This window comes from Cajanus cajan, chromosome 10 (genome assembly GCF_000230855.2).
Source record: "Cajanus cajan strain Asha chromosome 10, NIPB_CcT2T_4, whole genome shotgun sequence".
Taxonomy (NCBI): Eukaryota; Viridiplantae; Streptophyta; class Magnoliopsida; order Fabales; family Fabaceae; genus Cajanus; species Cajanus cajan.
In genome coordinates, this window is record NC_138526.1 from 43,151,647 (window position 1) to 43,166,169 (window position 14,523).

At 41.5% G+C, this 14,523-nt stretch overlaps 1 protein-coding gene across 1 annotated transcript; it reads right to left on the reverse strand.

Moving 5' to 3' along the window:
* Positions 1-3,701: 3,701 nt before the first annotated feature.
* Positions 3,702-6,411, reverse strand: LOC109808813 (folic acid binding / transferase). Its single transcript, XM_020371957.3, has 3 exons — positions 6,275-6,411; positions 5,484-5,894; positions 3,702-4,545 (listed from the first exon to the last, which is right to left on the reverse strand). Exons 2-3 carry the CDS (start codon positions 5,863-5,865, stop codon positions 4,031-4,033), a joined length of 897 nt encoding a protein of 298 aa, XP_020227546.1. The 5' UTR covers positions 5,866-5,894; positions 6,275-6,411; the 3' UTR covers positions 3,702-4,030.
* Between the last annotated feature and the right edge of the window lie 8,112 nt (positions 6,412-14,523).

Consider the following 14,523-nt stretch of genomic DNA (forward strand, 5'->3'; position numbering starts at 1 on the left):
GAAAACTTACCATTGAGATGTTATGGGATAAGCTTCCAATTCCTAGTAAATTTTATGTTAATTTTTGCTTAGAAAAGTTTCTAGTTAGATTATTTCATGTTACTAGGAAAGTGAATAAAAAAAAGACCAGCAGAACTACTAGTTTTTTTGTTTTTTTAAATAATTTTCTTTTATAAATAAAAACTGTGGAGATGAAACTTTATAATTCCAGAGGTAAAAAAAATATAGCTAAAATTCCTCTTTTTGAAGATATTTTTCATAGGAATCAAGCTAAGAATCTTTTTGAAGCATATTATAAACTGTACACACTCATATCTTGCAGACATCACATGTTTCTACTATATCAAACTCTCTTTAGTAGAACTATTAATTAGTACACACAAGATTTTTTATATATTTTTTTAATAATGATATACATGCAACAATTGGTATAATATCATTTTTGTTTATCTTTTTTCATCATGATACAATAGAGAGATATACAAAAAGAAAATAAAAGATGGAACTACTTACCAAAACCTTCATATTCAAACTCAACAAGGGAATCGGTAACTTGATCAGTTCTAATGCTCGCAACGAATCACACTACACTATGATCCTTCTAGAATATTTTTCTCATACGATCTTAAGATCATAATAAATTTTCCATAATTAGGTCTCAATCTCAGTATTTTTGTCCATGTTTTTTTTCAAGATACCATTTAAAATTAAATGTCAACGCAACTCTTATTAATATTCATAATTTCAAATTCGATTATGATTCATCATGTTACAAAATACTAGTTGATGGAAACCCTTTCTATATGGATCAAAATTCAGCATCTCTCAAAGATTAAGAATACAAAAAATATGAAGAAAGATCAAAATGAATAGATAGCGAATGAAATGCCACACTACAATTATAACATGATTGATGTCAAAAGAATAATTTCCTTTAAAAAAATGATTTATTTAATTAGAATATCTAAATAAATTTTACATGATTCAGTTGAATAGATCGAATTGAATTTTACATTAACAGACTAAATAAATTATAGACAAATGAATTCTTTTGCTACCCTATTGTATTAGAACAACCTATATTCTCTTACCTTGATTACCTTAACAACAAAGCATTACTGAAACACCAATCAAGCAATGCAAAAGAAGAAAAATGGAGCGTATGCAAACTATTTTACATATTACAGAAAACACACAATCATGAATCGCCTAATTGGCGTTTGATTATTGAAAAGAGAAAGTATACATCAGATGTCGTTTTGATTGAAATATCCAGATAACAGGAAGAAAAAAAAAAGTGTTAAATAATATGCATAACATAATACATCAATTATCATCCTCCTCCTCATCCTCCTCGTCCTCCTCATCACCGATAATATAGTATAACAAATGAATAACAAATAATTTTCATGTTTCCATAATTAAAGAAATAGTTTCTGCACAGGTTAAAGTATATCCATGTTTTTTATTTATTTTTACTTTTAAAATTTTAGAAAGGCCCAATCACAACTAAGAAAAAAATGGGGAGACGAAAATGAGCTACAACTAGCTCAGAATAGATCAATCGAACTATGCTCAACAAGTATTCAATTTCATTTTAATTCAGAAAGAATTGGACCATTTACTTATTTTCTCCCATAGACAAACCATTTAGCCGATGAGAAGAGCAAGTAGTGCACTCGCTTACGCATCATTTAACAATGCATATATCAATTTCTCTTAATAATATAAATTAGGCCAAATATCTATTTTGGTCCCTTATAATCTTTTTTAGTTTTAATTTAGTCCCTTGTTAATTTTTTGTCTCAATTTGGTCCCAAACTAATTAATTGGTTTCAATTTAGTCCCTAACAAATTAATTGGTTTCAATGTGGGACTTTCGTCCAAATTTCTTTAACGGTATTAACTGTTGGCTATGTGGATGCCACGTAGATGCATAGGTGGATGTCACGTGGATGACTCGTGGATGCCAAATTTTTTGAAAAGCACTGGAACCAGAACGGGCCGTTCTGGATGCATTTTTGGTGTGTTAATTTTGCATCTGAAACGGGCCGTTCCAGATGCAAAATTAACACACCAAGAGTAGAGCAGAACGGTCCGTTCTGTAACCAGAATGGCCCGTTCTGGATTCAGAACGGCCGTTCCAAAACTGAGAATAGAATATTAATTTTTAATTTTATTAAAAAATATAATAATTTTGAAAATTATTTTTTTATGGTAAAAATTTTAAAATTACTTATTTTTATTAAATACAATTGTCTTATAAATAGAGTAATAACTTTTTCTTTTTCTTTTTCTATCTGAAAAAATATTTAAGTGTCACTTTATAATTTTTTGTAACTTATTTAAAATTAGAGGAATAAAATGATAAAATTTAATAAGATAAACATAATAAAATTATTAATTTATTTTCTTTTAGTGTTCTCTAAATTTTTACATTCATTTAAAAAAATATTTTATATGTTAATTTGAATTAATTTAACGAAGTATCATATGATTTTTAATTTTTTAAAAAATTTTATAAATTGAATCTATACATGAAAAACTTTTTAATTTAACAATTAAATTCTTAAAAATTTAATATAGAACATTAATTATTAAATAGAATAAATTTATCAAGACTTATTCTTGAAATAAGTAAACTTTTTCTTCATTAAAAATGAAGATAATTTTACCACAAAAAAAATTAAACAATAAAATAAAATATAAAAAAATATTAATATATTTATTATATTAGATATAACAACATAATTAAAATATAATTATATATATATATATATATTTTATAAAATTATTAATATTTTATATATAATAAAAAAAGAATGAAAAAATTTTTAGTGAGAGCAAGTGACCCCACTATGATTAACTTAGATCTGTCCCTGCATATAGTTGTGTGGTAAAATGTTAGTCTTGTGTATCATCTTCTTTTACTTTAGGTTCTACACTATATAGTCTAATTGTTTAGCAATTGAAGTTATCAATTTTCATTGACAATATTACCAAATTCAGTGTTTGACGGTGTTAACTGTTGGCCACGTAGATGCCACGTAGATGCATAGGTGGATGCCAAATTTTTTGAAAACCACTGGAACCGGAACGGCCCGTTCTGAAACCAGAATGGGCCGTTCTGGTTGCACTTTTAGTGTGTTAATGTTGCACCTGGAACGGGCCGTTTCGGATGCAAAATTAACACACCGAAAGTGTAACCAAAACGGGCCGTTCCGGTTTCAGAACGGGCCGTTCTGGTTCCAGTGGTTTTCAAAAAATTTGGTATCCACGTGGCATCTACCTATGCATCTACGTGGCATCCACGTGGCCAACAGTTAACTTCGTTAAAGAAATTTGGACGGAAAGTCCCACATTGAAACGAATTAATTTATGAGGGACTAAATTGAAACCAATTAATTAGTTTGGGACCAAATTGAGACAAAAAATTAATGAAGGACTAAATTGAAACAAAAAAAAATTATAAGGGACCAAAATAGGTTTTTAGCCTATAAACTATATTCGAAAGAGTATAATAAACAGTGTATTAGTTGCATTTCTTTCAGTATCTTTTATACACAAAAATGGCACCTTAAACCCACCATCATCCCCTTGTTTCTTGGACTATTTCCCATTGAAGAAAACTTAAAGATAGTTGTATGTAAATTCCCAAACTAATAAGAGTAATTTTTCCAGTAGCAAACTTGCAAACTTACTGAGAAGTATTAACAAGGCTACGTTCACCCATCTTTTTATGTTTCTATATACAAAACATTGTTCAGTGGAAGGATAAGCAAATTAGGAGGCAAGTTAGAAGCTAGAATGACATCTTTTAGAGTCAGTTCAACAACTTTTGAAAAGGTATGTAAAAATTCAAAGATGAACAATTAGAAGAAAAAATCATCCATAATTTTTTTTCCTATATATGGAAATAACTTTGACTTGAGAAGGAAAATTCACTAGCGGCTAGTGCATGGGAAAGTAATTTTCCCCCTTGAGAATAACTTGGCAAATTTTAAAAGCAGTAAACCAGGGCTCTATGACCTCAACTTCTCTCTTGAAACAACTTCAAGTAACTTGAAACTATTTGATCCTGTGAAAAGTCTGTGTAGTATCCCTTTCCCACAGAAATACCTTGTTCCCTTGCAAGGCTCTCAACTTCTTCTTGTACTCTTTCACCACCAACTTTATTTGGATCCAACAAATTACATGCCACCTCTATGACACCCTCACCATGTGCAAGTGCCATGGCCTGTACAGAAGGAAGTCCGCCACCTCTTCCACTGACACGTTTTGCAATTCTCCGAACAACGCTAATATCAGAAGATAATAGAGGGACATTGTAGTTATCAACCCAATTAGTTGCTCCAATCACCACAACACCTTTTGCTGAAGTAACTTGAGAAGGACCACTATCAGGACTCAGCGGCAAACAGTCTGATTTTAGCCCCCCGATCCACTGATTTTCGCTAGAATTTGGTTTAAAATAACCAAATATTCTTCTGATTGAGTCAAGTGTCCTCCCCTCTTCATGTGCTGCTCCATATAGATAAATGGGAACTGCACATAATTTTAATGATCACTGACATGCAAACATATAAAATATACACAGATGATGACTAACAGTTCTATAATATCAGTGATTAAAGTAGCAATTATAAAACTAATCACGAAGAGACAAGGAAATATCCAAACAAATTGAAATTTGGGAGCTAAGAAGATTTAGCCATACATGATTCTTAGCCAAGTATGAGTGGGGTTCAAGAAATTTTTTTCTACATAAAATTGGAGGATATTTGATTTTCCCATGCCATGTATAGTAATCTAGAAGATTAACTCAAATTATTGATCCGGGCTGAACAGTTAACTGGTAAGAACAAATTTGTAAAATAAAATTTTTGAGATTCTTTTTTGCAATCTAAGGTGATAGAACTGATAGGCGACTACAGCCAATCCCTGATCACATTTGGGGTGTAGTGGACTTCTATGTTTTTTTGAGCTAAGGTTTTATGTGCACAAATATAATAGTGCTGGTGGATTCTCTAAATAGTCAGTTTCGATACAGTGAATTTGCTTCTCTTTTGCCTTGGTTTTTTTCAGTCAAGGATTGTTTACATTAAACCTGTGTGTTCATTCCTCTTTCTTCTTCATCTCTATTGCACATTATTTCTAATGCTCTAAATTGGTAAAGAGAAAATAGACTATATACTAACAAACATCCAATCACAAATATCATGTATGATAGATTTGTTAACTTTTACATTAATTATCTTAAAAGTCATAACAATAATGAGTTCTGATTGGTTGATAGAGTCAGTATATAACCACTAAACTCTTAAGTAAACATTGTTCAACTTCTAACATCACGGTGTTAAGTATCTACAATATACCTTCCTATATTTTTTTAAATACCAAGAGTGATTACAATCTTCTGATGCAGCATAACACAAGTTAAGCAAAATTGAAGACCCTTAAACCAAAAAATCAATAGAACTAACCTTGAAGGCTAGAACCCATGTCTGTGGCTAAACACCTAGCAATGGTAGCTGCTTGATCCAAGGAAGCACCAAGCAAGGGGTGAAAACATATGTGGTCCACAACACCAAGGCGAGGATGAGTTCCAGAGTGCACCTCAAAGTCAATGGTGTCAAATGCAGCCTTGACCATTGCCAACACAGCATTTGCCAAGTGACATGGCCCTGAAGGACCCAATTGAGAGACAAGGGTGTAACCAACTCTGTTGTAGGCCACATCTTGGAACTTGTTGATTATGGGAGCCAAAGGGTAAAGCTTGGAAGCTCGTTCTATTGATTCCAATGCACTCCTGTTTCTGCTCTCTGATATGTATACCTTGCAGCAACCAACAATGGACTTCAACATGTTTCCTTACAAATTACAATCACCGCCACCTATGTGGATTGTGGAGTGAGTTAGACAACAAAAATCACTTACCTTGAAACCTGTGGCCACAACCCATTTCAGACCACAGGCACAATAACAAAACCTTATCTCAAATGCTGTTAATCAATATTTCTATTTTTTTTATAATAAAGATTAGTTATGACTTATGAGATGTGGAGAGTCAAGACACCTATAACAGGTAATTTTGGTGGATATGGTAAAGGTTATGGTAATCTTAAACATAGAAAAAACCAGGATGAATTAGAATTGCAAGATCGTACCCAACATGGAGATTTACTGATTTAGCGTTTCCGTGGCCGAAAAACATATATTATATTATGAAAGAGAGAGAAAACAAACTACAACTGCTATAAAACAGTTAAAATACCTGCTTTCAGTTCAAGCCTGGGGACGAAACAAACAAAGGAACTCGAGTCTCAGTTCACGCATTAGGAACCAAAGAATTTTCTTCGTTTTTTTTTTTTGGCCATGAAACCAAAGAGATACTCTCTTTGTACAATTTGGGAGCTCGTGGTTGTGGGCTTTTAATAATATGAAAACAAGCCCAGCCTGTAAAGTACTAATCGTGGCCCAATGGACTCAGATCTTCTCCCGTATCAAATTCGAAATGGGACCAAGCATATGTATTCGATAAATTTATTCTATATTTTTTTACGAGAATTTGAAAATCTTTTCGGTTCTGCTATCTCTCTTTTTTTTATTTCATTGTTTTCATCAGTTTAAGTATGATTTTATTTATTTCAATTTTTATCTAGGGTTTCATTATTTTTGATTTCGTTGTTTTCGTCAGTCTTTGAGTAGTAGTGTCCACTTTTTGTGTGTTGTTTAGCGGAAAAGAGAATCAGATGAGAGTGATGAAGTAATAATAGTGTGTATGTGTTGATGAGCTGCTATGCATCCTCTGTTTAACCCAAGAGAGTGATTGATGGTATATGTGTTCCTTTATGAAATGAGTGATGAAATAAAAAGTTGAAGATACTAACTTGATAAGTATTGGTATTAATATTGAAAATATAATAGAACTCAAGGAGAGAATCTCATTCGCAAGAGAAAGATATTACTCAACATATAGAAAGGTATAAATTAGAAAAGATGAAATGCAAATAAATAAATAAATAAGATATAACAATCAAAACTGATATAATATTGTTCCGGGGTCGAGAACACTTGTCTCCTTACTCCTTTCTTAGCTGTCTTCGAGTCTTTCCGAGTCTTCCGTGCCGACCGAATCACTAACTCCGAATGGTGGGGAGGGTACCTGCAAAGGCACTCCGACGATCAAGTCAGTGTTCGGTTTAGAGCAATAAATGTGCTAGTGGGAGTAGTAACGTACCTCATTTATGTCATACTACCTGTATATTTATAGTGACACAATTGGGCCTGGTGGGCCTTCAGTCTTGGGAGACGGGTAACCCTTGAATTAGTCTTAATCTCCTCTTAATCTGTCATGGTAATCAGTGCATAATAAGTATCTTACTCGCCACGTGTTGTTTGTGACCTACTTGTCGAAGTCCTCGGCTAGGCGTAAGGCCGAAAGGGTGTTCGGCTTCCCCTGAGGCCGAAAGGGTGTTCGGCCTAGGTCAATGCCGAGGTGTTTGACTCGTCCTTGATGGTCGATTTGTGGAAGTCCTCTGCTAGGTATGAGGCCTAAAGGGTGTTCGGCCTCCCCTGAGGCCGAAGAGGTGTTCGGCCTCCCCTGAGGCCGAAGAGGTGTTCGGCCTCCCCTGAGGCCGAAGAGGTGTTCGGCCTCCCCCGAGGCCGAAGAGGTGTTCGGCTTGGGCACCCCTCTCGGCCTATTGCCTGACCGAAGGGGTGCCTCCTACGCCTCATGGTATGACCCTTCGGTTCGGGGCCCCCCCTTCGGCCTATCGTCTGACCGAGGGGGTGCCACACGGTATATTCCTTCGGTTCGGGTACCCTTCTCGGCCTGTTGCGTGACCGAAGGGGTATTCACAGGTACACTACCCCCCCAAGCCCGAGGATGAAAGACGAAGGGGTTTTAGATGAGAGAGGTTCGGTGATATTTTTGGTTTACAATATGGGGGGTCGTGCATTTTCGGGAGTTGCGTCGATTGGACAGTGGCATGCTACCGCCGCCTTAGGGTTTCGTGTTTTGGGGTTGTGTCGTTTGGCGTGCAGGTGCATTCATGGTGAAACTCTTGGGTTGCCGTGATCGGATTATATATAAGGTGTTGAGGTGGGACTCTTTTCCTTGTGCTTTCCCTTCATCACTTCGAGCTTTTCTTCTCTGAGCCGAACACTCTAAAAGGTTGGTTTTATATTTTTGGTCTTAGTGATAATGGCCACCGAAGGTGTTGCATTATCGTCAGGGTCTTCGGCCAGCGAGGGGGGATCGGCCCAAAATCCGGATGCCGAGATGTTGGCGTTTAATGCCGAAGTGGAGACAATTAGGGGTCTTAATGAGTCGGTCCCCGAAAGTAGTGTAGAGGCGGGGAGTTCTTCTGGGTCGGAACTACCCGATGCCGAAATGAGTCCCGGTGATTATAGGCAAAAGTTTCCTCCCTGTGAGGTTCCTGGGTACGACTGGGTTGATGGTGAAGTGGCGTCCTACTTCTCCCGTTTTCATGAGAGGGCCGCCGTGATACGCCTTCTCAGCCTTTGCACGTTGGGCCGATGGGAAGGCTGGGACCCTTATCCGATCATGCTTCGACGATGCCGAGCCGAAGGCCCTGGGGAACTCGATCTGGTTTTCCTTGCGAAGCGGGAAGATCAGGGGGATTTCTTTTATATGTATGAATGTTTGTTTCGGGAGTTAGGGATGTCGCTTCCGTTTGATGATTTTCAGATGGGGGTTCTTCGTGTTTTAAACGTAGCTCCGACCCAGTTGCACCCGAATGCGTGGGCTTATATACAAGCGTTCCGGGTGTTATGTAAATACCATTACGTAGAACCGTCTGTAGGTTTGTTTTTGCATTTCTTTTGTACACGTCCGTCAAATAAGGCGGTGAAGTGGTTGTCTCTGATTCGGAACCCCGACCGACCGCTGTTGACACCCTTTACATCGTCCTTTAAGGGCTTCAAGTCAGGGTTTGTGAAGGTGATCATAGACCCTGTTGCCGGCAGAAATTATTTTTACGATGCCGATGGGAAGCCCCTTTTTCCTTTCTATTGGACTCGTCAACCTCGGAAGTATGATGACTTCCCCGAGGATATGATGACTGAGGGTGAATTGTCGGCCTTAAGTGTTCTTAAGGGATTGCCGAAGTGCATCCCTTCTAGATTTCTGGTGCTGCTTCCCAAATCACCTCGGCCTCGTTTTGAGCTAGAGGGTATGTGTTGTTTTTCTTATCTTGGATCGTGCTTGTTAGGTTGATTTGTGACTTGGTGTGTTTTTGCAGGTTGGATGGCGCAGCAAGGTTTGGGCTTGTCATACCGGCAATTAATGAGGAGCAGGGCTCCGGCTGGGTTCTCGGCTGAAGATCACCGCAGTGTCGCGATTGATTCCCAGCCTCAAGTGATGGAGGCTCCTCAACCGACGCCCCCTACGACTGCTCTTCCAGACCCAAAGAACAGGAAGAGGAAGGACAAAGGGAAGAGAAGGGCCGACACAACCGGGCCGGAAGTTCCGCGGCCGAAGCAGCGCAGGGTTGAAGGGTCTTCGTCGGATTTGGCGGTCCCTTCGGCCATTGTGGCCAAAGACTTTTTGTCGGAAGAGATCCGGCCGGCGAGGATGATGTCGTCGGATTTGCTATCGGCGCAGGGTCACACGATGCTTGACGCGGCGTCTCCCTCGGCACGGTGGGCTATGGCCTGTGAGTTGCATGTTAGGGCAACAGCCATTTTTAGGAAGATGGCCTTGGAGCCGATGGGTGATCTGCACAACCTTCAAAAGAGTTTGGAGGAGACGCAGGCGGCCCTTCAGCAATCCCTGTCGGCGCAAGAAGCACTTTCTAATGAGAAGGCCGCGTCCGATGCTGAGGTTGCCCGCTTAAAGGAAGCCCTTGCAGAGATGGAGGATCGGGCCGTGGCGGCCGAGGAAGTGAGGGTTCGGGAGGCCGAAGAGGCCGTTGCTCGGGAGCAACAGGCGAAGGTTGAGGCTGAAGCTGCTATGACTGCCTTCCGTGCCGAGTGCGAGGGCAAGATCGTGAAAGAGCACGAAGAGGGTTTTTGGCATGCCGTTCGGCAGGCAACCCATTTCGGTGATTTTCCCCCTGGTTTTTCTTTTGAATTGAGCAAGGACTTTTTCCAGGGGGAATTCATGGAGTACGCCGATGCGCCGGATGACATTGAGCCGGACAATGCAGCCCCGCCTCGATCGGCCCCGGTCGAAGATCCTGGGACGACTCTGAATGACGACGACGACGATACCGAGCAGACAACAAATGCCGACTAGTTGGCTTTTGGCTGCCATATTTTGATACATCTGTTTTGTTGATGATGTATGGGGATAGGGTATAATTTTTGTTTCTTTTGATTCGTTTGACCGAATGAGCCAATTCGGACTGTACCCCCCCGGCCGTTAGTGCCATTTTTAACTTGAATGAAATTTTAGTTCCTATTCATGCTTCCCATTTACTCTTGTGTATTTATATGGAGTTTTAGCACGGATATGTTTCTAAGAGGATTTACTTCAATCGGGTGAGGCATACCTTGGAGCGAACGAGACTGCTTTAAATTAATGTTAAGATTTCAACATTGGCCGAGCGAGGCCCTTCGGGAGAGAATCAAGTTTTTAACCTTGGCCGAGCGGGTGACTCGGGAGGGAATCAAATTTTCAACCTTGGCCGAGTGAATGACTCGGGAGGGAGTTAAGTTTTCAACCTTGGCCGAGCAAGTTGCTCGGGAGGGAATTGTTTTTTCTACCTTGGCCGAGCAAGTGGCTCGGAAGGGAAATGTTTTTTCAACCTTGACCGAGCAAGTAGCTCGGCAGGGAAATGTTTTTTTTTTTTTCAACCTTGACCGAGCAAGTTGCTCGGCAGGGAAATGTTTTTTCAACCTTGACCGAGCAAGTTGCTCGGGAGGGAATTGTTTTTTCAACCTTGACCGAGCAAGTTGCTCGGGAGGGAATTGTTTTTTCAACCTTGGCCGAGCAAGTGGCTCGGGAGGGAATTGTTTTTTCAACCTTGACCGAGCAAGTTGCTCGGGAGGGAATTGTTTTTTCAACCTTGACCGAGCAAGTTGCTCGGGAGGGAATTGTTTTTTCAACCTTGATCGAGCAAGTTGCTCGGGAGGGAATTGTTTTTTCAACCTTGGCCGAATTGAATTGGACGGATAAATGATTCAGAAGGGGCTTGTTTCATTTGATATGGTGCCTCGTTAAAAACCTTTCCCAGAAAAACCTCCTTCACATTTTTTATAAGAGGGTAAAACCTGAGGAAGGAAAAGAGTACACCGAAACAATTACAATCTGTTAACTAAAATAATGCTTTAAGTGCGTTGCGTTCCATGTTCGGGGAATAGCCTTCCCCGAGAGCTCTTCTAACTTGTAGGCACCGTTCTTTAAGTTATGCATTATGCGAAAAGGGCCGTCCCAGTTAGGTGCGAGTTTGCCTTGAGCTTTGTCCTTCCTTGCTTCACCGGTAACTCGCCACACGAGGTCCCCGGCTTGAAACTCCCTCGGCTTTACCTTGGTTCGAATTCTCTTTGCCAACCTGGTTCTACAGGCCTCCATGTTCACCAATGCTTGCTCTCGAGCTTCGTCTACCAAGTCCATCTCAATATTGAGATTTTCCTGGTTGTTATCCTCGTCAAATTGTGTTCGCCTGAGAGAAGGCTCTCCTACCTCAACGGGTATCATTACATCTGTGCCGTAGGTTAGCCGAAAGGGGGTCTCTTTGGTTGAACTCTGAGGCGTGCATCGGTATGCCCACAAGATTTCTGGTAGCTGGTCTGGCCATGTTCCTTTAGCCTGTCCGAGACGTCGTTTCAACTCTTTAAGGATAACCTTATTTGCTGCCTCGGCCTGACCATTGGACTGGGGGTGCTCCACCGAGGTCATTCGGTGCTTGATTCCCAATCCGTTCAAAAATTCATTGAAACGTCGATCGGTGAATTGCAGTCCGTTGTCCGTGATCAAGGCGTACGGGATCCCAAACCGGGTAATAACGCTTTTCCAAAAGAATTTTTGTATGTTACTGGCTGTGATGGTGGCCAATGCCTCCGCTTCGATCCATTTTGTGAAGTGGTCGACGGCTACAACGAGGAACTTGACTTGGCCTTTTGCAGGTGGAAATGGTCCCAGAATGTCCATACCCCAGATGGAGAACGGCCAAGGGGTGGAGATGGAGTGTAATCCCTCGGGGGGTTGGTGATTTAAAGGTCCGTGCTGTTGGCAGGGCTTGCATTGTTGAATGAAATTCGAACAGTCCGCCACCAAGGTTGGCCAATAGTACCCTGCTCGGAGAACCTTGGCTGCTAGGGTTCGGCCTCCCGAATGAGTTCCACATACGCCTTCATGAATTTCTCGCAGCACATAGTGCGCCTGGTCCGGTGTTAAACATTTTAACAGGGGGGTCGAGAACCCCCTTTTGTATAAATCCCCCGCGATCAGGGTATATCGTGCCGCCGTAATCCTCATCTTTTTTGCCTCCAATGGGTCATCAGGTAATATTCCGGCTGTCAAGTACCCCTTTATTCCTGTTATCCAGTCAGGGCTTTCAGGCTGGACCTGTAAGCACTCTGGTTTGGCGATGCTGGGCTTTGGCAAATCCTGTTGTATCACACTTCGTAAGTGGCTGAATTTCTTGCTGCTGGCTAGCCTGGCCAATTGATCAGCTCTTACGTTGAGTTCCCGAGGCGTATGCTTGACTTGGACATCTTCGAAATCGGCCTTCAGTTTATTGAACGCATGAGAGTATAACAGTAGGGTCGGCTCTTTGATCTGGAAGGCGCCGCTGACCTGCCCTATTACTACTTGTGAGTCACTCCAACATTGTAATTTTGAGATGCCCAAGTCTTTTGCCAGTCGTAGACCTGCCAAAAGGGCTTCATACTCAGCCTGGTTATTGGACGCTTTAAAACCGAAACGAAGTGACTGCTCGACAACTACGTGACCCGGTCCCTCTAAGATGATACCCGCTCCACTGCCTTGTTGGTTCGACGATCCATCTACATGTAAGGTCCAAAGTTGTGCGTCGGGGGTTGCCGTCAACGTGAATTCGTTCAAGAAATCAGCCAAGCTCTGCGCTTTTATGGGCCCTCGTGGTTCGAATCGGATGTCGAACTGTGACAATTCGACGGACCAGGAGACCATTCGTCCTGCCAATTCGGGCTTTCGCAGAACCTTGGTTATGGGAGTGTCAGTTCGGACGAGCATACGATGACTTTGAAAGTAATGTCTGAGGCGTCGAGAGGTGTGGACGAGGGCGAGGACCGTTTTCTCAAGGTGTTGGTATCTGACTTCGGCATCTTGCAGTACTCGGCTGATGAAATAAATCGGCATCTGCTCCGATTTTTCTTGCACCAAGACGGTGCTGATGGCCCTGTCGGACACTGATATGTACATGATCATGTCCAGCTGGGGGTCGGGCTTAACCAACAACGGCGGGGTGGCGAGTATCGCCTTGAAGCTGTTAAAGGCTGATTCGCACTCGTCGGTCCACTTGAACTTGGTGGTTTTCTTTAGAAGGGACATAATGGGTCGTGATTTGTCTGCCATGCAAGGCAGGAACCGAGCCAATGAAGCTATTCGTCCTGCCAAGCGTTGTACTTCTTTGACATTAATCGGACTCCTCATGCTGATGATAGCCTGACACTTGTCAGGGTTCGCCTCTATCCCCCTTTGCGACAACATAAAACCTAAAAACTTTCCCCCCGCCACTCCGAACGTGCACTTAGCCGGATTCAGTCGCATGTGATGGCGTCGTACTTCGTCAAAGATGGAACGTAGGTCTCTGAGGTGGTCGGGTCCTGAGGCAGATTTGATCACCATATCGTCTACGTACACTTCCAGACTTGTTCCAATCTGGTTACGGAAAATTTTGTCCATGAGCCTTTGATAGGTTGCCCCCGCGTTTTTTAAGCCGAATGGCATTACCTTGTAACAATAGTTCGCTGAATCAGTGATGAACGCGGTTTTGGCTTCGTCCGGGGGGTACATGGGTATCTGATTATACCCGGAATAAGCGTCCAGGAAGCTTAGTCTAAAGTGGCCGGCCGCGCCATCGACTAGTGCGTCGATGTGAGGGAGAGGGTATGCGTCTTTAGGACATGCCCTATTGAGGTCGGTATAGTCAGTGCACATCCGCCACTTGCCGTTTGACTTCTTGACCATTACTATGTTGGCCAGCCAGGTGGAGTACCTGACCTCCCGGATGAAACCTGCTTGTAACAACTTGGTTGTCTCCTCTTTGACTGCCCGGGCTCTTTCTCCACCCACTTTCCTCTTCTTCTGGGCAACGGGCTTGGCGTCCTTACACACAGATAGCCGATGGCAATGGAAACTGGGATCAATTCCCGGCATATCGGCGGCAGTCCAAGCGAACAAATCAGCGTACTGTACCAGGACTTGTTTGATCTTACACGCATCCGTTTCGGATAGTTGGGAGCTCAGGAATGTGACCTGTCCCTCTTTCGTCCCGAGTTGAAAAGGAATTGTTGTTTCAATCGGCTCGACCCTGCCCTCGTCTGCCACTCTCGGGTCCAACTCCAAATCAT

Bases quoted from the DNA above. Each gene is read 5' to 3' on its own strand.
- LOC109808813 (XM_020371957.3), bottom strand. From the start codon at position 5,865: ATGTTGAAGTCCATTGTTGGTTGCTGCAAGGTATACATATCAGAGAGC. The intron at 4,546-5,483 runs GTTAGTTCTATT...AATTATGTGCAG, and splicing joins CATGGGTTCTAGCCTTCAAG to TTCCCATTTATCTATATGGA.